This window comes from Palaemon carinicauda, chromosome 24 (assembly GCF_036898095.1).
Source record: "Palaemon carinicauda isolate YSFRI2023 chromosome 24, ASM3689809v2, whole genome shotgun sequence".
NCBI classification, from domain to species: domain Eukaryota; kingdom Metazoa; phylum Arthropoda; class Malacostraca; order Decapoda; family Palaemonidae; genus Palaemon; species Palaemon carinicauda.
Window position 1 is genome coordinate 3,585,334 of NC_090748.1, and position 24,793 is coordinate 3,610,126.

General features: G+C 36.0%; 1 protein-coding gene across 7 annotated transcripts in view; it reads left to right on the forward strand.

The window, feature by feature from the left end:
- The window catches only part of LOC137618047 (uncharacterized), a 590,306-nt gene that overhangs the window by 27,434 nt on the left and 538,079 nt on the right, over window positions 1–24,793 (forward strand). For all 7 annotated transcript variants that reach the window (XM_068347975.1, XM_068347979.1, XM_068347981.1 and 4 more), the window contains 4 exons: window positions 134–270; window positions 2,394–2,501; window positions 22,708–22,850; window positions 23,109–23,225. In XM_068347975.1, coding sequence (XP_068204076.1) covers window positions 134–270; window positions 2,394–2,501; window positions 22,708–22,850; window positions 23,109–23,225 — 505 coding nt within the window. The remainder of the gene's footprint in view (window positions 1–133; window positions 271–2,393; window positions 2,502–22,707; window positions 22,851–23,108; window positions 23,226–24,793) is intronic.

Here is a 24,793-nt window from a genome sequence, read left to right on the forward strand (position 1 = left end):
TTTTATAGCTTGCAGAATTTGAGTGCTGAAAAGGGAGCCGTTTTCTTTTGCTTTGGATATAACATAAATACTACTTGACATTTAAAAGTTCAATTGAATCCCTTTTGAGTATTAAAATTATTTTTCATTGCAGGCTGGAGTCCATCGTGGAGGGCGATGATTCCGTTGACTCAAATGGGTTGCGTACGGTAGTTATCAATAGAGGAGAGAGGGGCTATGGAGTCACAGTTTCAGGGGAAAGTCCTGTCATTGTTCAGGATGTTAAAGATGGTAAGTTTCTGTTAATTGTGTAAATTTAGTAAAGTTACGTTATTAGTTTTATCTTTTGAAAAGACACAGTTTTGGGTAATTTATAAAGTAGCCTATAGTTTGATATTGGTTCACAATCTGAAGGTTCAGTTAAAACTCACCTTAATTCAGGGGTGGCCAAATTTTTGTGTCACATGCATCAATATATTTTTCACTTCTAATATGATAGTGTGGACAGATGTACCAGTTGTAAAGGAAAGGATTTGTCATGAATACAGTACTAAGTAAACTGTACTTTCATTGACACTTTGAATATGCATTGATAATCTTCATTAGTTATTCTTGAGAGTACTAATAAGAATATATGAACATAATTAGCAGTATTTTTTATGAGCTGGTATTTTTTTTTTCTTTTATTATCTCTGGGGTAGCCTATAGTGCGCCACTTGTAAACTTGCAATGCGCTATAGGTTGGCCACCCTTGCCTTAGTTGGTGACGATTAACCCTTTCGCCCCCAAAGGATGTACCGGTACGTTCTTGCAAAACACTGTTATTTACATGTTTTTGCATGTTTTTGATAACTCTATGAGAAACTTCAGGCATTTTCCAAAAGAATGAGACCAACATGACCTCTCTATGACAAAAATTAAGGCTGTTAGAGCAATTTAAAGAAAATATATAGCCAAATGTGCTCGAAATTTAACCTTACCTTAGGGGTAAAAGGGTTAATCACTGTGTTACTAGGCCAAGATGCGAGTTTTACATTTCCTGTCTCTTTACTTCACTGACCCACCTCCATCAGATCAGGATCAGGATAGTTTCATGAAAATAAAAGGAAGTAAGATTGTAAGATTCATTATTTTTAGGGTGTATGAAAGGTAACCTCTGGATTTTAATATTTTTAAATATGCTTAGTAAAAGTAATTCAAAATGTGTACATATATATTCATATATCATCAAGAGAGAGCAATATATAAAATGGAAAATTTGCTTATAATATATAAAAAGTTTCATGCATATTGCCATCATTAGGAAACTTGAATGTATAAAGGAAAAGACATTATCTAGAGATACATTCAAGTTTTATTGAACTGTCACTGGTAAAATTACATACACATTCCAGTTCAGTAATGAAGACGTTAATTTTGGTGTTCTCTTACTGCATATTATTATTATTATTATTATTATTATTATTATTACTAGCCAAGCTACAACCCTAGTTGGAAAAGCAAGATGCTATAAGCCCAGGGGCTCTAATAGGGAAGATAGCCCAGTGAGGAAAGGAAATAAATAAATGATGAGAACAAGTTAACAATAAATTATTCTAAAACGGTAAAAACGTCAAAACAGATATGTCCTATATAAACTATTAACAAGGTCAAATACAGATATATCATATATAAACTATAAAAAGACTCATGTCAGCCTGGTCAACATAAAAACATTTGCTCCAACTTTGAACTTTTGAAGTTCTACTGATTCAACTACCCGATTAGGAAGATCATTCCACAACTTGGTCACAGCTGAAATAAAACATTTACTTCTAAACTGGTTTTTGGTTGACTTGTTTACTAGTACAGTATATCTAATTTTTGTTCATGACCTTGATTATTTTGGGTCATTTTCACCTGAATCAAATTACAATCTAGAGGTTCTAGGAACTAAACGTTGTATTGAAAGCCAACATGTAAGATGGGCTAATATTTTGAGTTGCATATTTGTAATTTTTCAGCTATTGATGGTGGATCCTTGGATGAAGAGTGCATACTGCACTAAATGTTTTAACCCTTTTACCCCCAATGCTATTTGGAACTTTCCAACCCTTGGCATTTTTCTTTTTCAAGCACGTTTTGCAATATTTTTTTTTTTAGATTGCGCTAACAGCCGTAATTTTCGTCATAGAGAGGTCAGGTTGGTCTCATTAATTTGGAAAATGCCTGAAGTTTCTCATAAAGTTATCAAAAATATGCAAAAAAAATGTAAATAGCAGTGTTTTGCAAGGACGTACCGGTACGTCCATGGGGGTTAAGGGATGAGTTTTGTGAAACGTACCAGTACGTCCATTGGGGGTAAAAGGGTTAAGGAACGTATCGCTGATCTATACGATGGTTTATAGACTCTAAAACTTGTAATTACTTTGCAGGAGGTCCAGCAGCACTGGCAGGTGTTAAGAAAGGAGATTCCATCATAAAGGTCAATGGAACACTAGTCTCTCAAGTCAACCATAAAGAAGTAGTGCAGATAATAAAATGTAAGTAATGACATCTGCGGATATTTTTCCTCTAAAGGAATTAAATGTTGTTAGGGTAAAGATGGTAGAAGATAGGGTCAAGGTATATAATTATGAATATTTGTAGATATTTATACGGTTTGCGTGAAATAAATGTCATGGTTTTGATAAAATAAGGCCTCATAAGATTGAAATGGAATATGTTGCATATTTAATATTGTAGTATCCAGTGATGATAAAATTTTTTTTTTTTTAAAGATTTTATGCAGTGTGAACTTAAGGGGAGGAGTTAATTTGTATCATTGTTTTTGGTTACTATTTGATGAATTAATTTTTACTAAAGCCAGTGAAGTGACTGGCTAATAATCAAGTTGATGAGATTACTGTGGAAATTTGCAATAATGCATTGCAGTAATAGGGGGAAGGGATATCTCTTATTGCCAATTGTCCGTTATATCGAAAATATGTTTCCCAAAGCATAATCATACCAAATTGTGTACAGGACTACAGCACTACATATGCCCAACATCTGGGGCAACATCAAAACAAACAGCTGAGATTAACACACTTTTGTTTTTCACCCTTGGATGACGTAATTCATCATAATCATCATCATCGTCTCCTCCTACGCCTATTGACACAAAGGGCCTCGATTAGATTTCGCCAGTCATCTCTATCTTGAGCTTTTAAATCGATACTTCTCCATTCATCATCTCCTACTTCACGCTTCATAGTCCAAAGCTATGTAGGCCTGGGTCTTCCAACTCTTCTAGTACCTTGTAGAGCCCAGTTGAAAGTAATAAAATTTAAATGGAGCTCATGACAACAAAAATAACTTCAAGCATGGACCAAATTAAACTAAATTGAATACAGTAATCCTTTGTCATATCGTGATTCACCTATCGCTTCCTTAGTACAATGTGGATTTATAGATATATTACTGCGTATGTACATCTATATTGAAGGTTTCATAGGGTTTTTTTCAGCTATTGCATGGGGATGGGAATATAGCACCCATGATAGCCAAGGGATAACTGTACAGCGCTGGAAAAAGCTAGCGGGCATTCTGGGAACTACTACTTTCCCATATATTGAAATCAATCAAAATTGTGAAATTTTGTATACAAGACTACTATATTTGTAAAGGAATGTGTAAATACGGAAACGTAGATGCCGTTTTCCTTGTATACGATGACATTTAGATGACGAGATAAATAATAAATGTAAATTCTGATAAATTTAGCTCATCTACAGTATAAGACAATTATCTATGCATAGGATAGGTTTTGGTTATATAAAGATATGACGAAGGCTTTGCTAACTGGAGCCTGAGATTTTGCAAATTAAAGCGGATTCTATATATTTTTCCTATATGTTACGCCCAACAGTTTTGTTTGTTAGCCCTGCCTCGAAAAACAATTTGGTGAAATTCATGTCTTGTTAGATATTCTTGATAACTAATTCATAACTAATTATACTAATAGCGCTTAGTAAATTGTAGTAGTCTATAACATATCGGCAATTTTGCAATATTTACAAGATGTTTTGAATAAGTTTGAAAATTATATTAAGAAATCTTTGTTCCTACGTGAAAACGAACCTTCGTCCTTTGATAAAAGTATGATCCCGGTGAAGATGGAAACTCGGCTGTAGTTACTGGCAGGTTGCAGGACCCCCACCTCCCTCTGCCACCTTTGACTTTACCCACCGAATTGTACAAACTCGGCTGTGGCAGAAAAGTGCTCCTTTCCAAAGCCTGTGTCACAAGACTTGAAAGTAGTGTAACCCTTCGTGCACAAGCCACATCTTCCAGCTTGTCTGTAGCAACACCAGCTATAGCACCTGTCTTTCCCTGGAGAAGCATGTGCCATAAAGTCGTTTAAACTGGCTGTCTCTCAGTGGTGCGTATAAAGGCATTAATCTGTAGCCAACTTCTCTCCTCACCAGCAATTACTCTAATACAGGAGGAAAGGTGGTGGTTAGAAAACTACAATCTCTTAAAGGGAACACCCCCTGGAATAACCACTGTCAGAGATGCTTCTGTTTTCATACGAATAGACGGAAGGCTGGGGTGCCCATCTAGGAAAACAGATCACCGTAGGGCATTAATCCAAAGAGGAGAAGGCTTTACTAGAACTAAAAGCAGCACTCCTGGCACTGCAATCATTTCAACAACAACTGTTAGACCACTTGGTAACATTGATGAGTGATGAATACCACTGTAGCGGCATACGGTACATCAACAATTAAGGAGGTACTTCTCAGCACCTTTAGGAGTTGGTGAAATAGGCTCACTAATGGTCAGTAGACAATGCAGTAGACCTATTGGAAAGGTTCATTCCCAGCAGGACGAACTTGATTGTCGACAAGCACGGTCACCAGTTGCATAGGTCTGCACGGATTGGTCTTTTTATTCTCAAGTGTATAAAAATTCTACTGAATTTGTGGGGTTCCCCTGTGATAGACTTATTTGCTACGAGCCCCATCATAAACTTTCTATCGACTGCTTACTAGTCCAGGATCAGGAACGGCACTCATGGATGCCTTTCAACATCTGTGGGACAACCTTGATGCTTATGATTTTTTCGCCATTCTGCCTGATGAAAAGCATAATCAAGATTTTCTGAATATTTTATTCCTAATTTCAGAATGACTTTAGTGGCTCCCAAATGCCCACAAGCAGAATAGTACCTAGGCATTGTGATGTTGCTGTCAAAGATTCCCAGGAAACTCCCTAAATGCCCCAACCTGCAATGCCAACCATACTTGAAACTTTATCACAATTCAGTGACCTCCCTGTCACTTAATGGATGGAGGTTATCCAGCATCTCCTTTAAAAGAAAGGCTTTTCACAAGGTATTGCAAAAGTGGTGTCTGGATATCTCTGCAAGCCTTCGGCAGCAGTCTACCAGGCTAGCATGGTATATCTCTTGTCTTAGTCTCTTTACAGAGAATAGCAGACTTTCCCATGTACCTTTGTAGATAGAAACGCCTTTCAGTCTCGGTGGTGAAAAGCTATTCCACAGCCTTGAATCATGTCTTAAGGATGAGGGCCTTGGATTTCTCTTTTCATGGGATATATCAGTGCTAATGAGGAGTTTAGAACAGTCCTGCCCTCCAAGAGAGCTCAGACCTCCATCTCGGGATGTCACCAAAGTCGCAGTTTATTGATGAAGGCCCCTTTTAAACCCCTTGGGAGGCCTCTGACAGGGATCTTACTCCTAAGACAGTTTTCTTGTTGGGCCTGCCTTGAAAAACGATTTGGCCAAATTTGTCTTGTCACATGCTTTCTCATGCCTAAGGGTTAGGGGAAGGTCTCATTGTCTTTCGTTCCAGGATTCATAGCCAAGTCTCAGAACCTGGGTGTGTACGACTCTAAGTTTGAGATCTTTTCCATCTTGTCACCCTAAGAGACAACTGTAGATCCGAATGAGTTACTTTGCCTTTGAGGGCACCAAGATGCTACCTGAAGCACACCTAACCCTTCAGACCACTGCTCAAAAACATGTTTATCGATATAGGAAAGTGTAATAAGAAAGTCTCCAAGAAGACCATAAATAGACAGCAAGAACAATTGGCAGGTGGACCAATAGAGCTGACCCATGTTTACATTCATGAAGTCAGAAGAGTAGGAGCTTCCTTAGCTTTCATGAGGAACTTGTCAGTTAGGGAAGTGTTAGAAGTAGGAGTCGGAAAACACCAGACAACCACACGTCCTTTGACACGTTTTCCTTAGGACATGTGATAGATGCTCATCAAGCTTTGTATCATACTTAGCTCTCTTATAGAACAAGAAACATCCCATCTAAGATTACAATTGGGACATCATACCTGGCCTTTTCCACTTTTTCTTCCTTTCCCTTGGGTTCAGCGGCTACCTGTTATGTTGCTGTAATGGACAAAGATGTTGGCAAGCTTCCATACCGAGCGCTGTTTGATTTAATTTGAAATGGTTATTTCCCCCATCCTTTTGATGACCAGTGGGTTGGATTTAAATAGATGTAGATTAAAGTCGACTCCTGCACCTCTTTAGGTCCGAGTGTTTTGACATCTAGGGATTTAACACCAGCCAGTTTGACCATAGAAACTTCCTCCCACCTAAGGATAAGTCTCGTATTAAAGGATGGGTGCTTGTATCTGAGTAGGAACAAATCACAAATTCAAAAAATAATTTGCATTTTTCTTAACTATAGAAACGTGAATCCTTTAATTCAACTCCCCATCTCATCCACCTCGCATTTCCTTTGCGGAGATCAAAGTGGCTACTCAATGAGCCGGCATGGGGCCAGGGCTTCCCTGCTACCCGCCAGTAACGACTGACACTTCGTTATAAATTTTAACTGTGGAGATTCTAGCTTTGCTGAAATCTTACTCTTATCAAAGGACTCAAAGTTTGTATAGTTAGGAAAGATACAAATTCTTCAGATTTGTGATAGTGTATTCGATACTTGTATGTGAGCATATCATCGATAGCAGTAGATTGAAAACAACTGAAAACAAAGTTGGCTGACATTGCTTACATTTTCTCACTGGGCTTGCATAGAAAAAAGTTTGTTTAATTCGTATAGAATTTATTCTTCGAGTAAGCTATGCCAATGATAAATAAGGTAAAAAATGGTGTTATTACCTTGATGTACCAGTGAATAAATAAATATGAATATCTCGGAACTATGTACTACAGTATTGCTATATACGGTGACCTTTGCAAAGCCACCCGGACACGACTCTGGTTATTTGTATTTGGTCTGTTATATCCAGAATCCGTTATAAATGGGTCTGATATTGCCAGGTTGTATTATATTAGCTTTTATTTTTGTCTTTGTGGTTTTGTTCAGGGTCTGTATGTGTTTTCTAAGGACTGCAATTACAAGGTTTGTTGAGGTTGTATTGGTCAACATTTTGTATTATCATGGATGCATCAATTTTTATTCCTAAGTAGAAGAAAGGATGAATGTAGTTGATTGAGATGTAAATATTTCGCTTCCTGCTAAATTCATTGTTCATGGATATAAATTTTTTCAAAGCCAAATCACCTTATAGGGAAGGAAGCTTCAGGTCAAAATTTTCAATACCTTTTTTGCATGATTTATATCCTTAGCTTATAACACCTTGGTAGGTGGGTTTTAGAGAACAGCGGTTTGGTGTTGACTCGTAACCAGTTATAACTAGGAATTCTGAACTAACTTAGCTAGTCTTTCATATTATCTGCACCATTTTCTCCCCATATGCTATAGTATTTTATTAGTACTAGCTAAGACTCAACGACAGATGAAGCTTCATAACGCTGAATCCTCTACTGCTGCTACTTCCGCGGTCATCTAAGGCACCGGAGGAACTCGGTTGAGTCCCGTGTCAGGCTGTGAGGAACGTAGAGAGTAGAGGTCCCCTTTTTTGTTTCATTTGTTTGATGTCGGCTACCCCCCAAAATTGGGGGAAGTGCCTTGGTATATGTATGTATGTAAGGCACAACCCTAGTTGAAAAAACAGGATGCCACTATGCCACAAGCCCAAGGGCTCTAACAGGCAAAGCAGCCCGGTGAGGAAAGGAAATGGAGAAATAATAAATAAACTACAGTACAGTATATAGTAATACCTTGGGTTATGATAGGGAGCGAGCTTGTAACCTAAAACGTTTGTATCATAAAATAATATTTCCCGTAAAAATTAAAAGGAAATTCACTCAATGTGTTCCACATGTCCATAAATACAAATATACACCAATTTTTAAATGTTATGTAATGGCAATTATTGTACAAATTGTAACCCCTGATATCAGAAAGGATTGAAAATTAATTCACAATGAAAAAATAGAAGTAATGGACAAATTAACTCACTTTGCCTTTGAGATGAGTTGTGGCTAGTGTTGAGGGATATGAGAGGAGGAAGATGAGTAGGAGGTGGTTACGGCTTGGAGGGAGAATCTCCCTCCAAGAGAACTTCAGGAGTTTTCTCTCTTGAATGACATTCGCTATCGTTAACTGAATCTCTTTATTTTTTAAGCCTTTTGGAGACTTGGTTGTCTTTTTCTACAGTCTTGGGTTCAATTATTACAAGGAAGCTATCTAGACTTGACTGCTGTAGCCTTTACTTTAAAATGCTATGGAAATGAGTCATTGCATTATCATTTGGTATATTCACCGACTCGCCCTGCTGAAGCCTTATCTGGGTGAACACTGCCGGAACAATCAGTGGCTGGTGTGTGGGCACCTCGTGACTGCTGTTTTTTGCATCATGTTGTTCATACTTGTACACAAAAAATGTTTTTGTGGTGCAAAATTTTACTGACAGTCTGATGCAATACTGTACGAGTAACCTAATTCAAATTTGTGTGCTCGTATCCAAAATGACTCGTAACCTGAGGTACTACAGTATTTGAGAATTAATAATAAAATATATTTCATAGGAGATAATTCCCCACTTTCAAGATTTGCCTCCGTGGGCTCTTTCTTGTCATTTTCCTGTATTGCAGGTTAAACCGAGAGACAATCAGCTGATTTTGCGGTTTATTTACAACTGAATAGGGGGGATACTGCTCATGCGTGCAGACAACTAATTTTTACAGTAGATGTACTTGCGCCTACATTTACCCCTATAGAGTTAACCCGTGGTGAGCTAGCGGCCGAGGTTAAAAGTGAACAGAGCATGTTGTCATCCAAAACATGTTGCATGTGATTGACTAGTTGAAGCCTTGTTCATCCCATCATATGATATGCCACGCCATCCACATTATGTAATAAGAGATTGTAGCAAGTGGAGTGGTATTAAGATCCAGGCTACTCTCTTGGTCTTCTGCATCACAATCTAGTTGTCTGATAAAATGACTAGGATGGCAGCAATGCTAGGGTTTAGTAGCAGAAGGATCCAAAGTAATAGAAGATATTAAGGCTCAATTAAAGGCTATCTGATCAATTGCTCAGCAAACTTTCAGGACCCTCACTGAAAGAAACACTTAACACTAGACAACCAAGCAGTTATGATCAGAATTACAGCTTATGAGAGAGGATTTGACTTCTGATTTTAGCAAAGGAAGTTAGAAATTCAAGAGCTTTTGAAGATCATCATTATCGACAAATGGCTGATTATATGTGAATTATCTAACAATAGAAGTTGATAGAAACCTCTACAATGAGTAGTCCGAAAATGACTGATAATTTCAAAATACACATACAATGGGAGCAGCATTCTGGACATAGTAGTTTCAAGCAATGTTTGAATAGATATTTGACATGCTGTTGATAAACCTTCTGTGTTGGTGCATGATGCAACTGTTCTTGTGAAAGTTTTACTGCACAGGGGTTTCATCTGCAATTCTAGAGTTAGAAATTTTTTTATTCTACAGTATATGTATGTACATGTTATTGATATCATAGATGAGCATTATAAATCTTAAGTACTTTTAAATTCTTTTGATTTAAACATCTTCAAGGAGACTGATACAATAAAAGTTCTTGTAATGAGCACCCAATATATTGGCAAGCCCGATTAAACGAAAATCTTTGTTTATTCATTAGTAGCACCAGAAGAAGACTGCTGCCAATACTGTTATAATTTGCATTTTGTTGTCGAGTTGTGTTCCTGGTTTGAAACAGTAAATATAACTTATCCAAATTTTCATAATAAATTTTCTTATTTCGATACTTGCCTGATGTTCATATTGCTTCTTCTCAAAAGTTTAGTTTAATCGACATTTACCCGTAAAATCTTTTTTAAGATTTTGAAATTTTCCCATTTTCTTTACCTTTTATAAACACAGATCATTTGTAAATGAATGTAAAATTCTAGTGGTAATCGGTGAAGAGCCCGGAACTGATGCTCCAGAGGCTCTGTTGTTTCAGTTTCTCTATCGTCACGACGCTCCAGCACCTCTTTGTCGTTTCAGTTTCTCCATCGTCATGGTTAACCTATTACTCTGCATTAACCCTTTTACCCCCAAGCTATTTGGAACTTTCCAACCCTTAACCCCCAGGCGTTTTCTTTTTCAAGCACATTTTGCAATATATTTCTTTTAAATTGATTTAAGAGCCTTAATTTTCATCATAGAGAGGTCAGGTTGGTCTCATTCTTTTGGAAAATGCCTGAAATTTCTCATAAAGTTATCAAAAATATGCAAAAAAATGTAAATAGTAGATTTTTGCAAGGACGTACCAGTACGTCCATGGGGGTAAAGGGTTGAGTTTTGAGAAACGTACCAGTACGTCCATTAGGGGTAAAAGGGTTAAGATGACTTTCCCTGTAGTTGTTAGCAAGTACTGGATGGAATTTTCAAGGAACCTTTTTTTCTTGGAGATCATGCCCTGCATTCTCCTTGTGTATCATGTTCAGTGCAATACTGTGATTTAAATAACTGTGTGAAAAGTGTGTTTGCCTCACAGTTCCTCTCTTGGAAAATACGTTTCAATGGTTGCCGATAAAGTTAAAGTTTAAAGCGCATAATGAAACTCAATTTTAGTTCAGGGGGGGAATCCATGGAAGACTAGGCTAGTTGATTATAGCAGAGATGATGACAGTATTGACTCGCCTCCACCTTCAAATAATTCACATAATCAGCCATTTTTCTATAGCAATGAGGTTCATAAGCCCTTGACATCACTAGCTTCCTTTGTTAAAATTTAGAAATTCAGTGAATCCTCTCTTATAAGTGGCAATTCTGAGCCTACCCACCTCATTACCAAAACTAACCTTACTTTCCAAGTTCAGTCTATTGTTAAAAGTATTTCTCTTAGAAGTTCTGAAAGTTTGTTATGCAATACATGATTCTAAAGCCTCTCACAGAGCCTTGAATTCTTCAGTTACTTTAGACCCTCCTGCTGCTAAATCCTTGCATTTCTGCAATCATATTCACTCTAGTAGACAACTAGATTGTGGGACAGAAGACGATCATTTTAGAGATTTAAGGTTCATCTAATGTTATTCTTAATACTGTACCTATCTTTTCAGTATAAATGTCAGCATTTTAGAGGTAAAAGATTCATCATCATTCGTTATTCTTCCATTAACAAGTAATATTCAAAGCAGATAAACCCATATAGAAAATTTGATCATGTCCTGAACACCCCAAAATTATGTTTTTGAAGCCCCCCCCCCAAAAAAAAAAAAAAAAAAAAAATTGTGAACTGTCATTTGCTTTTGTATTACTGTGCTTTAGTTACGATGACCATTTATGAATTGCAAGTTGCTTAAAATGTCATTGGCAGCCTTTCCAATATTTGGACACTGTGCATAGAGCTAAGCAGTGACAATTTTTGTCATAGTGAAAATAACTTCAACATCTAACTAATTTTGCATAGTTTACGAATGACATCCATGCATAAAAACAGATCATATTCATCTACGTATCAATAGGAAACATGATTTTAGTTGTGGAATCAATAACTTACCGATGTGTATGAAGTTGGTAATGCAAAAAGATTTTGGACTATTCATGAAATGTTTGTACCAAAATCAAATTGCAGGGAATTCTCACTTTAAGTAGTCAAATAAATGATGAAATAAATGTACAGTATTAGCATTTTTGTACATAATTTAATTGTATCAGTTGTAATAGTGACACGATGTGTTGGCCTTGATTCACTTAGAATCCAGAGTTGATAGAATTTGACACTTGTGTAAAACAGTTCACAAACAGTGCACGGCATTTGTAGCTTTGGAATTGCTATAGGTGAATCAATAATTTACTTTATAGCACTTGATTAGATAGAAACAGATTTTGGTTTATGAAGTCACGAAGCCTATTAAAAAGTCGGTTTTTAAAAGAGATTACATATACCCAGTTGTAAATAACACAATATAGGTGAATGTCTTACATTGCATGTGTTAGTATATTTTATTATAATAAGGAATGGCTTGGCTGATATGTTATACTAATTCCATGCCGTTTATCTTTTGATACACTCGCTCTCATGACGGTGAGTACTATTACATGTTATATTTATAAAGTTGAGAGCATGTCAGACGTTTCTATTAACTGATTTTTCCCTCGTATCAATATTTTCAGATGGTATTGTAGTCAGTTTTCCCCCTTCTGATAATATTCTCATTTAAATGTTAGTAAACAGTTTTATAAGTACTCTAAATCTAATTTTGTACTTTACTTAATCAGCTTATCCACTTCATTTTTTTTACTTAACGTATCCTAAATGCTTTTGTTATTTTTCTTTATTCAACTTGCTTGGGTAGTCGATGATAAATTTTTAGTATATTATTTTTTTAATTGTTTTTTTTTTAGTGTACTTTGATTTTATAGCAATTCATAGTATTAGAAGTAGCTGGTAGTTATTTTCAGTTGGTGATGCAACCTACATTTTACTGTACCATCATGTAGCAGTAGCTTCTACAAAGCTGTTATAATAAGTTGAAAACTAAGGAGTGTCAGTTTAATTGGCAAAAGCACTTTTTATTACAAGTTACTGTACATGTGCCAAATTATTATGAAGTGACTGCAGTATGTAGTTTGTTGCTTTATCAAGTAATTTTTTTGACAGTTATGAAGATTAGTTTTATCTTAATATCTTAGATGTGTTTGTGTTCTTATTTCAACTCGTAACTCGTGAGTTTCTCAAATTCTTTATAAATTTCTAAATGAAATAGACAAGATTCTTAAGATGTTTGCAATTGCAAAAGAAGTTATTAATTGAGGGGTCAGAAAGGGATGAAGAAACCGATGAGGTGCTCTTCCAGGTTAGTCCTCATTACGAGAAGGAACTCCGCAATCTGCTTGCCACAGGAGGGTGACTTGCACGGCAAATGGTGGTTAGTTCAAATTTTTATGATTTTTCTTTTATCACCCGCAACCTTAGGTCATTTCAGTACAGTACTTTACTTTCTTTTTGGCAGTAGAATCATGGTAAGTGATTTTGTATTCATGTTAACTTTTTTTTTTAAGTTTGTTTGATTTTAAATGACAAACATTCTAAACACTTCAGCTGGTTAGACGTAGACTTGTGTAATTAGAGTTAGGGATATCTTTTGCCATAGGGTTGTAAAGTGTTCTTCTTCTCATCAAAGTGTTTATGAAGTTGATACTTTCCTTTCTCTGATCCACTTTTTATCCATAATTCAAGAGCAAATCAGATGAGCCATCCCCTTTTATAGGTGCATAAAGTGTCACTCAAAAGTCTTGTAAAACTACTTAATCGGCATATTGAGTAAAATGGGGGAAAAAGAAACACAGTGCTAACAAGGAATGAGGGAGAAGGATAGGTAGTGGTGGTGGTGGTGGTGGTGGTGGTGGTGGTGGTGGTGGTGGTGGTGGTGGTGGTGGTGGTGGTGGGGGAGGGGGGGGGGCAGTAGCTGTAGTGAACGACACCTCGTAGTAACGGGGGATTTTGAGGAGAGAGAAGTCTAATTGGAAAGGGACCTCTGGTAGTGGTATCACTCGCCCCAGTTTTAATACCGACCCCCTTTAGGGGTGAGAAAGCTGGGTATATTCCTGGCATTCCATGCAACTTTTTTCTCTGGTATATTTAGCTGTATTTATACCTTTGAAATGGTGCTTTAAGGAGCATTTCACTGGGCGACACAGGTTCCTCGCCCAGAAATAAGATTTTTCCTTCGTCAAAATCCCTTAATAAGTCACTCAAAAGTCTTGTAACACTACTTAATAAGGATATTCTTTTTGTTAGATATCTCCTGTCATTATTTCCAGTAGGTAACATAGTCCTCATACTGTTTTATCAGGAGTCTTTTTTTTTTTTTTTTATGTTAAATGATTGAAGTTTTTTCCTCATTGTTTCTAGTCTCTTACACAAAAGTTATGGATATTGTGTGCTATGTTTGCATTTGGAAGTACAGTATGTGAACTAGCGAGTAAAACGGTTCAGATATTACTAGAGTGCCATATTCTTTTAAGGTAGTTAGTCTCATTTATCATGAAAGAAATTTCATCAAGAAGCAAAGAAGCATGGGATTCTCACTGAGACTGAGTACTTGTAATCTAGATTAGAGCAGTTTAAAGGTTTAAGGTTTAAAGGCTACTCATGAATGGTAGAGGCAAGGTACAGTGACATTGCCCTAGCTACCAGGGCAACACCTTAGAGACTGACCACATATACTTATGTTCAGCGCCCAAGCCCCTCTCCATCCAAGCTATGGCCAGATAGAGCCAGGCAATGGCTGCTGATGAATGTGATTTGAGTTGTAGTTTCTTGTCTCAGGGAGTAGATAAGAAGTCATTATTGAGACTGTATGATTCATGTAAAACTAAATAATGTTATACATAATATGGACATTAGAATTTGCATAGATGTATATAGAATCTCGCCTGTTTAGAGCGTTTATGTTAATATTAGTGAATTACCACTTGATCTGGTAAAAGAGGAATTAGTTTTGGGAGATTTAGTGGGCCAAGATAACCCAATCCTTTTTATATTAAATAAACAAATGGATGATAATGATATCTCTCTTGAGAGGCAGAAAACCGAGACCATTAACTATCCAACCTTCGTGGTGTTTTAGGTAACCCTTAGCTGGCAGGCTTGAGGGTTCATGTTAGTCTTGGACGGGACAAGCGGGAACAGGTGGTTGCATTCCTAAAAATTTAGAAGGATTCTATTCACCCAAGTGGCAAATTAGGTACCGAGTTGTTAGCAGACAAGATTCCACTTATTTGGGATAGGAGAAACGTATTATCAATTCACTTGCTTTTACTTTGAATTAATTTTGAAGTGTTTTTTGGACAATTGCCTAATATTCATCCCCTCTTGGGAAGGTCTTATTTGAGACCAAAGAATACTCCTTGATCTGTTGCTAAATATAGGGGCGATGATAAATTTCAGGAAATCCTGTCTTCAGTCACTTGTCATTTTTTTTTTATTTGGAAATAAACGGTAGCATCAGTTCCTTTCTCGTCTTAGAAGAGAATTCAGGACCTTATGAATGTTAGGTAATTCATGACTGAAAGTTCAGTTAGCAAGTCTCATTTAGGTGGCTGCTGCTTTTACATGCTGCTTTTATTGCCACTACTTGTGTGACTATTAATAGTGCAGGTGGTCACAACCATCCCTCATGTCACCCAGCATAGGGTATTACTTTGATAAAGGATAACCAGACCACTTGGTCATATTGTATAGGGGATAGGGTTACTGGTGCTTTTCATTAGGTTTACTTAATTTTGAAAACAAAATTGTCCTTCACTTACAGAGCCAGTAGAACTTGCGTAGCAAATTTGACCTGGCCTGATTTTAGTAGATAGAAATGGCATGCATGTGGACCACAAAGATGGTGATAGGAAAATATTTTTTTTTTTTTTTAATGTTGGTGTTAGCTGTCTTTGATATTTGATATTTGGATGTCAGGAGCACCACAAAGATGGTGATAGGAAAATTTTTTTTTTTTTAATGATGGTGTTAGCTGTCTTTGATAATTGATATTTAGATGTCAAGAGCACCACAAAGATGGTGATTGGAAAGTCTTTTTTTTTTTTTTTTATAGTTGGTGTTAGCTGTCTTTGGTAATTGATGTTTGAATGTTAGAAGCACCAACGAATACTTTTAACCACTATTTTTTAATATCTTGAAAGTATGTTAGGTAAACTCCCTTCTATTTCAAAAGGTTTAATTTAAGCTATATCTTATTTTTTTCTCTGTTCAATGCCAGTTGATACTATAGTCCATTTCTTTTAGCGATGCATATTTGCACAGACTCACGGCGGTGCCCTTTTAGCTCGGAAAAGTTTCCGGATTGCTGATTGGTTCGAATTATCTCGTCCAACCAATCAGCGATCCGGAAACTTTTCCGAGCTAAAAGGGCACTGCTGCGAGTCGGTGCAAATATGCATCGCTAAAAGAAATGGACTATAGTCACTACAGGTTTTTGCAATAAAAAAAAATGGACTATAGTCACTACAGGTTTTTGCAATAAAAAAAAATAAGCAAGACTTTCAATATTATTTTTTCAATAGATGATTTGGAATTTTTATAATTTCATTGGCAGAAATTTGGTTCGACTGCATTCACAGAATTTAAATTCATCTCGTTAACAGATTCCCAGTAAATTTTGTAAAATTTCAGTACATTAGCCTAATGTATTTTTATGGGGAAATAATTTTTTCTTTATACAGTAAGTTCATTGGCCTTCAGTAAGGTTTCACTAAATTCTGTATGATATACATATTTCTAAGTAAAAGGTTTAAGAAATACATGGAATTTTCGGCTACAAATTCCTCTAAAAGAAAGAATGTCTTGATAAAGTCACTCGGCTTCAGCATGTTACTGTATTAATTGTGTTTGTGGTAGTTGCAGGTTATCTGATTTCCACTTAAGTCCCATAACTGCTAATATTATATGAATTTTTTTGACATGTTTTGGCAAAACGTCTAAATAGGTATGCTGAAGGTAATCATATGTTCCCTCATTTGCAATTTGGCTTTCATAAACTCCTTGGAGCAGGTGATACCCATCTTGAAATCGCCAATGCTGTAAAGAAATCTCTTGATTGTAGGCTGGAAGTTCGTATGATTGGCCTTGATTTTAATGCCGCTTTTGACCATGTTAATCATGAGGCCTGTGTTTTTAAACTCAAACAGTTGGAAGTAGGTGGGTCTTCTCTTAGCATCATTATTGAATTTTTTAAAAATAGAATGTAAAGAGTTTTTTTTGATAGGCATTATAGTGAGTATAGGAATGTGAATGTGATATCTGGTGTTTCTTGGTGTAGTGTTCTTGCCCCATTACTTTTCATACTATATACACGACATGTGGTTTGGCCTAGAAAACAAGCTTGTTGCATATGCAGATGATGCTACTCTCTTTGCATCAATTCCATCTCCTGAATGTAGATCTAGGGTTGCTGAATACCTTAATAGAGATCTAGCCAAAATTATTGCATGGAGCAAATTATGGAGCATGAAGTTGAACCCTAACAAAACTCCCTGTAGGATTTTAAGTAGGTCGAGGACAGTGGCTCCTCAATATCCAGATCTCTCAGCATTGAAAATATTTCTTTATCTCTGTACGACTTTTAAAATTTTAGGTGTGATTCTCAACAGCAAATTTACAATCAAGAAACTCCTTAGGGTAGTAGGTTGGCCAGGGCACCAGCCACCCATTGAGATACTACTGCTAGAGAGTTATGGGGTCTTTTGATTGGCCAGACAGTAGTACATTGGATCCTTCTCTCTGGTTATGGTTCATTTTCCCTTTGCCTAACACATACACTGAGTAGTCTGGCCTATTCCTTACACATCCTCTTCTGTCCTCATACACTTGACCGCATATTAGCAAACAATTTTTACTGCACTGTAATTGTTCAGTGGCCACTTTTCTCTTTGTAAGGGTAGGTGAGACTCTTTAGCTATGGTAAGCAGCTCTTCTAGGAGAAGGACACTCCAAAATCAAACCATGGATTGTTCTCTTATCTTGGATAGTGCCATAGCCTCTGTACCATGGTCTTCCACGATCGTGGGTTTGCGTTCTCTTGCTTGAGGGTACACTCGGGCACACTATTCTATCTTATTTCTCTTCCTCTTATTTTGTTAAAGTTTTTATAGTTTATATAGGAGATATTTGTTTTAATCTCGTTGCTCTTCTTAAAATATTTTATTTTTCTTTGTTTCCTTTCCTCACTGAGCTGTTTTCCTTGTTGGAGCCCTTAGGCTTACAGCGTCCTGCTTTTCCATTTGGGTTTGTGGCTTAGCAAGTAATGATAATAATAATATGTTCTTCAGTTGCAGAAAAATTGACTTATTGAAGAAGTCATATAAGATTTTCGGTGATCAATCTATTCTGAAGTATTTTAAATCTTTCATTCTACCTTTTTTGAGTATTGTTGTCCTGTCTGGTCTTCAGCTGCTCAATCTCATCTTACTTTGTTGGACAAGACCTTGCAGTCTTAAATATCTTATTCCTGATCTAAATATTAATCTCTAGCATCATAGTTCAATTAGTTCTTTATACATGTTGTATAAGATTTTTCATAACTGAACATCCTTTGTATTCAGATCTTATCAAATAGTACCATCCTGCATGTGATACTAGGTATGCAGTTAATTCTAAGTCCTGCCTTCTCCAGCATAAGGCTCAATACTACATGGTATTCAAGAAGTTTTATTCCAGCTAGACCAGTTTGTGGAATGAACTTCTAAACGTGCAGTTGAATCTGCCGAACTTCAAAAATTCAAACTTGCAACAAATGTTTTTATGTTGAATAGGCTGACATAAGTCTCTCTTCATTCTTTATATGTGACTGATCTATTTTAATGTTGTTACTGCTCTTAAATGTTTTTTTTATATTAATTATTTATTACTTCTCATGTAGTTTATTTATTTCCTTGTTTCCTCTCTTTTCTGGGCTATTTTCCCTGTTGGACTCCTTGGGCTTATAGCGTCCTGCTTTTCCAACGAGTGTTGTAGCTTAGCTAATATTAATAATAATAATGTTTCCTTATTGTAGCCTTGTGATGGGCAAGAGGGCTCTCAAACAGAAGGAAACATTTCCCCTAGTTTTACTCTTAAATTTTTGTCTATACTCTTTTTCAACTTCTCATTTTAAGTGTACTATTTTGATACAATTTCTGATAATTCAGAAAAGAAGCAATGAAATGAAATATGATTTTGTCGAAAATATATGTTTAGCATATCAGAAAATACGTTATTGCTTTTCCAATTAGAGTTGTAGCTTAGCTAAAAATAATAATAATAGTAATCATAAAAATAAAAATAAAAATAATAATAATAATAATAATAATCTCTCCCCCCGTTTTAGTGATTTTGATAATCTACTACTAATTTTGGGTTGGAATGAAATTATAGAATGTTTTATTTCTTGGTGCTTTGTTGTACCATGAAGTTGTGTATCAAAACCTGGGTTTAATGTTTTTATATTTGGAAGAGCATATGTGAAGGAATTGTTTTCTATGGGCAAAAATTTAACCCGTAATTAGGAAGAGAATGCAGAGAATCAAGTTAAAAGTAAGAGGGGAAAACAATGATGGTGATGGCTGTAGGAGCACTCCAAAGAATGCCATACAGGGCATAGTTGAATAGATTTCCATATAGTATGCAGTTTTTGTTTGTAGATGTAGTCTATATATTAATATGATAGCTTGTGTGTTATTTATTGTGTGTGCAATGCTTTAAAGAAAACGGAAATAATTTCATGGTATACTCTTACAAATTCACACTTTAAAGAAAATGGAAATAATTTCATGGTATACTCTTACAAATTCACATTAGACTTTGATTACTTAACCAAAGCACATCTTATATAGTTTTCCCAATTTTGTCTTTAGCACCCGACTCTTTTTAAATAGACAAAAAATCGAGTTCTATCAATTTCCGTAACCTAGATTTTAAAATTAATCTCGGGACATTTTATTCAAACATGTATAGGTTAGGAACAAGATAATTAGTGTTGAAAATATCATTTCGTGTAATTTACACGGGTTCCGCTAGTATAATAGAATCTCGATAACTCAAGGTTTGTAGCATTAAAAAAATAAGAAAAGAGGATAAGGATTTTTTTAGGAAAATGAAGGTGTTTTTATTTCTTGTCTTGTATTTTATTGGCTTTGTACAATACTTGATTTTTATAGTATATTTCATTAGGTTGTGATAACTGCACGTCATCCCCCATTTCACTTACAATACTATCAAAGAAGCATGATTTGATGTCAAAAGTAACTTTTTTTTTCTATTGCTATTGTCCATAGGAGCCATGTACTATTACTTAGTTTGATAGTAGTAGTAGCTGCAACAGTAATAATTCATTTGACATTTGAAGTATTTTTTTGTTAATATGCTGAATATGGTAAATTTGAAGAGTGCATTATTTCATTTTGATATTGTAAATTTTATTAGTTTGTGTATTTATACCATAACCTCTTTGAAAGTTGTGGGATACACTTACTAAAATGAATCTAGCTTTTTATTAAGAGATTCCAGAACATAAGAGAAACCCTGGAATTTTCAAAGCATTTTTTATATAGCCAAAGATTGTGTTGAGGTTACTACTGACAAGGATGTAGAACTTCGAATGTTAAAATCCAATTATATATAAAATATATTAAAAAAGGAGAAAGGACTATCAGGATGATGATAGATATAATAGAGGTTTGCAATTGAACTAAAAAAAACAAGGTATATTCTTGTTTTATTCGTTTCACCATTTTACTCTACTGTGTTTGGGAAATGTTTTAATCACTTATAAGCCTTGAGAATTAAGGTTTTTTTTTGTCATGGGCTAATTTGCATAAATGACATTGACGGCGTTGAACTTCTGTCGCGTTTTGAAAGTTTTTATTTTCTCTGTTTTTGGATGACAGTGACCAGCCAATTTTTGTGGATATTCACAGCACTAGTGGTTTTTAGAGACGACTCTGATTACTCTTCATGGAAAATAGCAAAGTCCAATTTATGTTAAGTTATGCTCTACATTTATATGTAAAATATGGATGGAAGGAAGAGGTAACTGTCAAGTGCCTGTACTTTATTGCGACTGGTTTTTAGTGTAATATCCATTAATATTCTGTGACAACTGCTTTGAATTAGTGTATATGGGGCATTACAGTAGTTGTAGTATATGATTAGTTATGCAGTCTGGGTTTTTAATGTCTAGGAGAGAAAGCTGTATGTTTTGGCACTGAAAGAAGCAGAGGTGAAAGAGTAGTGTGTGCATAGTGAGGAAGGCAAAGAGCGACTGTCCGAAAAACATAGAACTAGGCAGTTTGTTTGTTAAGAAGATATGTTTTTATAGATGGCTTAAAGAGTATGAAGTTGTTAACCCTCTTAACCCCAAGCTATTTTGAACTTTCCAGCCCTTAACCGCTAGGCGTTTTTTTTTCTCAAGCACATTTTGCAATATATATTTTTTAAATTGCTCTAACAGCCTTAATTTTCGTCATAGAGAGGTCAGGTTGGTCTCATTCTTTTGGAAAATGCCTGAAGTTTCTCAAAAAGTTATAAAAAATATGCAAAAAATATGTAAATAGCAGTTTTTTGCAAGGACGTACCAGTACGTCCATGGGGGTAAAGGGATGAGTTTTGTGAAACTTACCAGTACGTCCATTGGGGGTAAAATTGTTAATTGATGTAGTTTATAGAAAAGATGGACTGTAGCAGGAGTAAAGGTTTAGTCCAGTAATGTCTCTTTTTTGGGATGTACTATGTGAATCGTTGAACCTAAAGAATGTGAAACAGGCTTGGGGCTAGAGAATTTCAGTGCAAAAAAAAAAAAAAATTTGACTTTTAGTAGGTAGGAATTCCTAGAGTCAATGAGATTGAAGGAACTCTTGGAAATTATCTTTTCAAAAGTTGTGATGGTGATATTATGTGCAGCAGGGGAAGTTAAAATTGTGAAGATGGAAAGGACATGGTAGGTTGAAGATGCCACAAACTTAGAAGGAAGTTTAGTCACGGAGACTGAGAAAATTCTCAGCTTGGTGATGAGTTCCAGGTAGCAGAGCTACCTCCAGTAGTTATCCTGGTTGTGGTTATGAGACAAACTTTGATCCCAGCTACACTGAATGAGAAATATGACTTGTCCGAGTCCACTGTTCAATCCTAATGTCGTGGTTAGCTGGTGCTAGAGATGAAGAACAGATCAAATGAGGCGGTTCGGAATTCCAAAACTTCGGAAGCTAAGGGAGAGGAAAGTCCTCAAGCAGGAGCATGATTAAAGGTTGTGGTATAGGCTTTTGAATAAAAGGTGACGGCTGTTGAGGGAAACTGTTCATGTTATGTTGTGTAAGAAGAATTGTAAGGTAGAAGAGTGTGGAGGTACCTAAAAAGGTTGGTAGATAAGATATCATAGATAAAGGAATGGATTAGAGTTTCAGAATGGTTAGGTCTTGAAGGGAAATAGTTAAATCGGAAGTATGGTATAGTAGGAGAGAGAGGCCTAAAAAGTACTGGGTATATAGCAAGAAAGACATACTGAATTAGATGGAAAGATCTTAAATATCCAAGAAGGATAAGATTGTTTGGGAGTCAGAGTTGACTGGCACAGTGTGTATTAAGCCTTCTGCGTAGGTGTATAAAGAGGCTAATGTTATGAAATTGTTTTGCACAGAGGGTTCATCCATGATTTTACAGTCAAAGCTTGTATGCATTTTTGACAATTGTAGTTTTTGCTGTGAAGTCATCCCATTGGGAGAAACTGCCTAATGTTAAAAAAAAAATTTTCAGTGTTATTGCTGACAACATTTATCTTTTGTACAATATAGTAGTTTGAATTTAGATAAACTGATATCTTTTATTGCTAGATTCATTCTCAATATGATTTTTATTTTTTCCAGCTACTCAAAATGTGAAGTTAACACTGAGAAGTTGTCCCGAGGGTGAAGGAAACCTCATTTCAGCTCACGAGACTCACAGACAGCTTCCAACCCCCACGTCTTCCAAGACCACAGAGCGCATCACTGCGCCATTACCTGTTGATGTGAGTACCCTGCACAATATCAGTTTAGGTAGAAAGTGCAGTATTTTTAGCAGATTAAAATTTAAGTAGACATAGAAAGGAATGTAGATTTTTGTGTATACTGTATGATGTCTTTCCTAAAGGAATAGTTAGTTTTCTTTGGTAACAATTTTATGTCAAAGAAGAGATAATCAAAGTTATTTATATTACCTTGCTCTGTATAATGATAATGTAGTAATCAAATAAGATTAATTTTTAAAATTCTCGTTCCTTTATCAGACGCAAGTCCAAAGTCAGATGGAAGTAAACAAAGGCAAAATGCTGCAGATATATTTAGACAAACAGCGTCGTGTTCGTGAGAATATTATTGTAGAACTCCAAAGAAATCCCTCCAAGGTATGTGCCATTTGTAGAATGGTTTATATTTGAAGTAAAGGTAATGTTGCTTCTTCTATGTGTATTTACTGGGCTGCTATTCTTAATGTTGTGCATGTGTACATGTGCCCTTACAGTGCAGTAGTTTTACTGTTTTTATGTTTTCCATATTAGAGTACTGTATTCTACAATTGTATGAACAGCTTTTGGATTTTGATTTATTTTAACCCAACTGTGATATATATTGAAGAACTTAATTTGAAGAAGTTGGTTTTATGCATAATTTTTGTCTTGAATATGAATTATTTGTGAGGTAAGCTACTTCAACATGCTGAATGAAAGAAGTACAGTATGGTCTTGTTTGACACAGAACAGGTTTATTTATAGAAAAAAACCTTCACTCAGAAAGCTAAGCCTCATGACTTTTACTTGTCAGTATTGTGAATGTTTTTATTTCAGCTTTTTCTTTTTGATGGAGTTAGATATCAAGTGAGTTTGCTGCACTCCAAGACCCTCTTGAAAATTTGGAAATTTTTTTTCATAGAAAAACAATTTCAATTCAAACCTATCACATACATTAAATTCTATTAATCTTAAACACTTCATTTCTGATTTCAATAAAGATTTGCAGTCTAGTAGCTTTTATATAATCTACTGTAGATTAAAAGAAATAGGAGGGTTGGGAGGCAAGACACAAGATGTAAATGATTATGTTGTAATTTTGGTTTTACCACAAACCCATCTTTTACCTTGGCTAAAATTGCATTATTTATTCCTACGCTGATTCAAACTTCTGAGTCATTTATGGTTATCTGGTTTTCTCTACGACCCGGCAATCAAAAGAAAATTGGTGTAATTGCATCATGCTTCGTTGCTAGGCAACTGCTGTGCACGACACACAACGCTTGTTTACAGCGCTTCCTCCCAACAATCCTGGTCATGAAGTGAGTAAGATGTACCTAACTTGCTCTCACTGCGATCAGACATCCACATTGCCCTCACCATACTCTTATAATGCTTAGTGTTAGTCTCTAGTGTCTTTGATATTCACTGTCATTCGCCTTCTTTCATTATCTGGGGGATTATGAGTGTGTGCTTTACGAGTATTTTGTCGAATTCGATGCGTTCCTGGCCTGGCCATGATGGATGCCCCAGTTGTACATTTATGACCCGGGTAGATATAGATCCACATCCGGTTTGTTCTTCTTGCTGAGGTAAACAATGCTCTGTGGAATCACCATGTGAGTGCTGAGGGAGTGGTCGTCCTCCCAGTGGGAGAGATATCGTTCTTGCCGCAAGAAACGATCTAAGAGAGATCGTTCTCCTTCTTCGTCTTCTGTCAACAACGGTAAGAAACGAAAGATGAGTTCTGCGGGGAACGTTATCCCCCCATCCTGGTCCTCTGTGTCAGGAACCCACTGAGGCTCCATTCACGGGTGACGACGGCCATCGTAATTTTTGTTATTACATTTTATCACTCAGGTTTGATAATGTACAATATTACAATATAAACTTGAACCAGTTCTTGTAGCGGATTCTCTGGCTACGGCTGCTATGCTCCCTGAGTTGGATCTTATAAATAGGAGTAT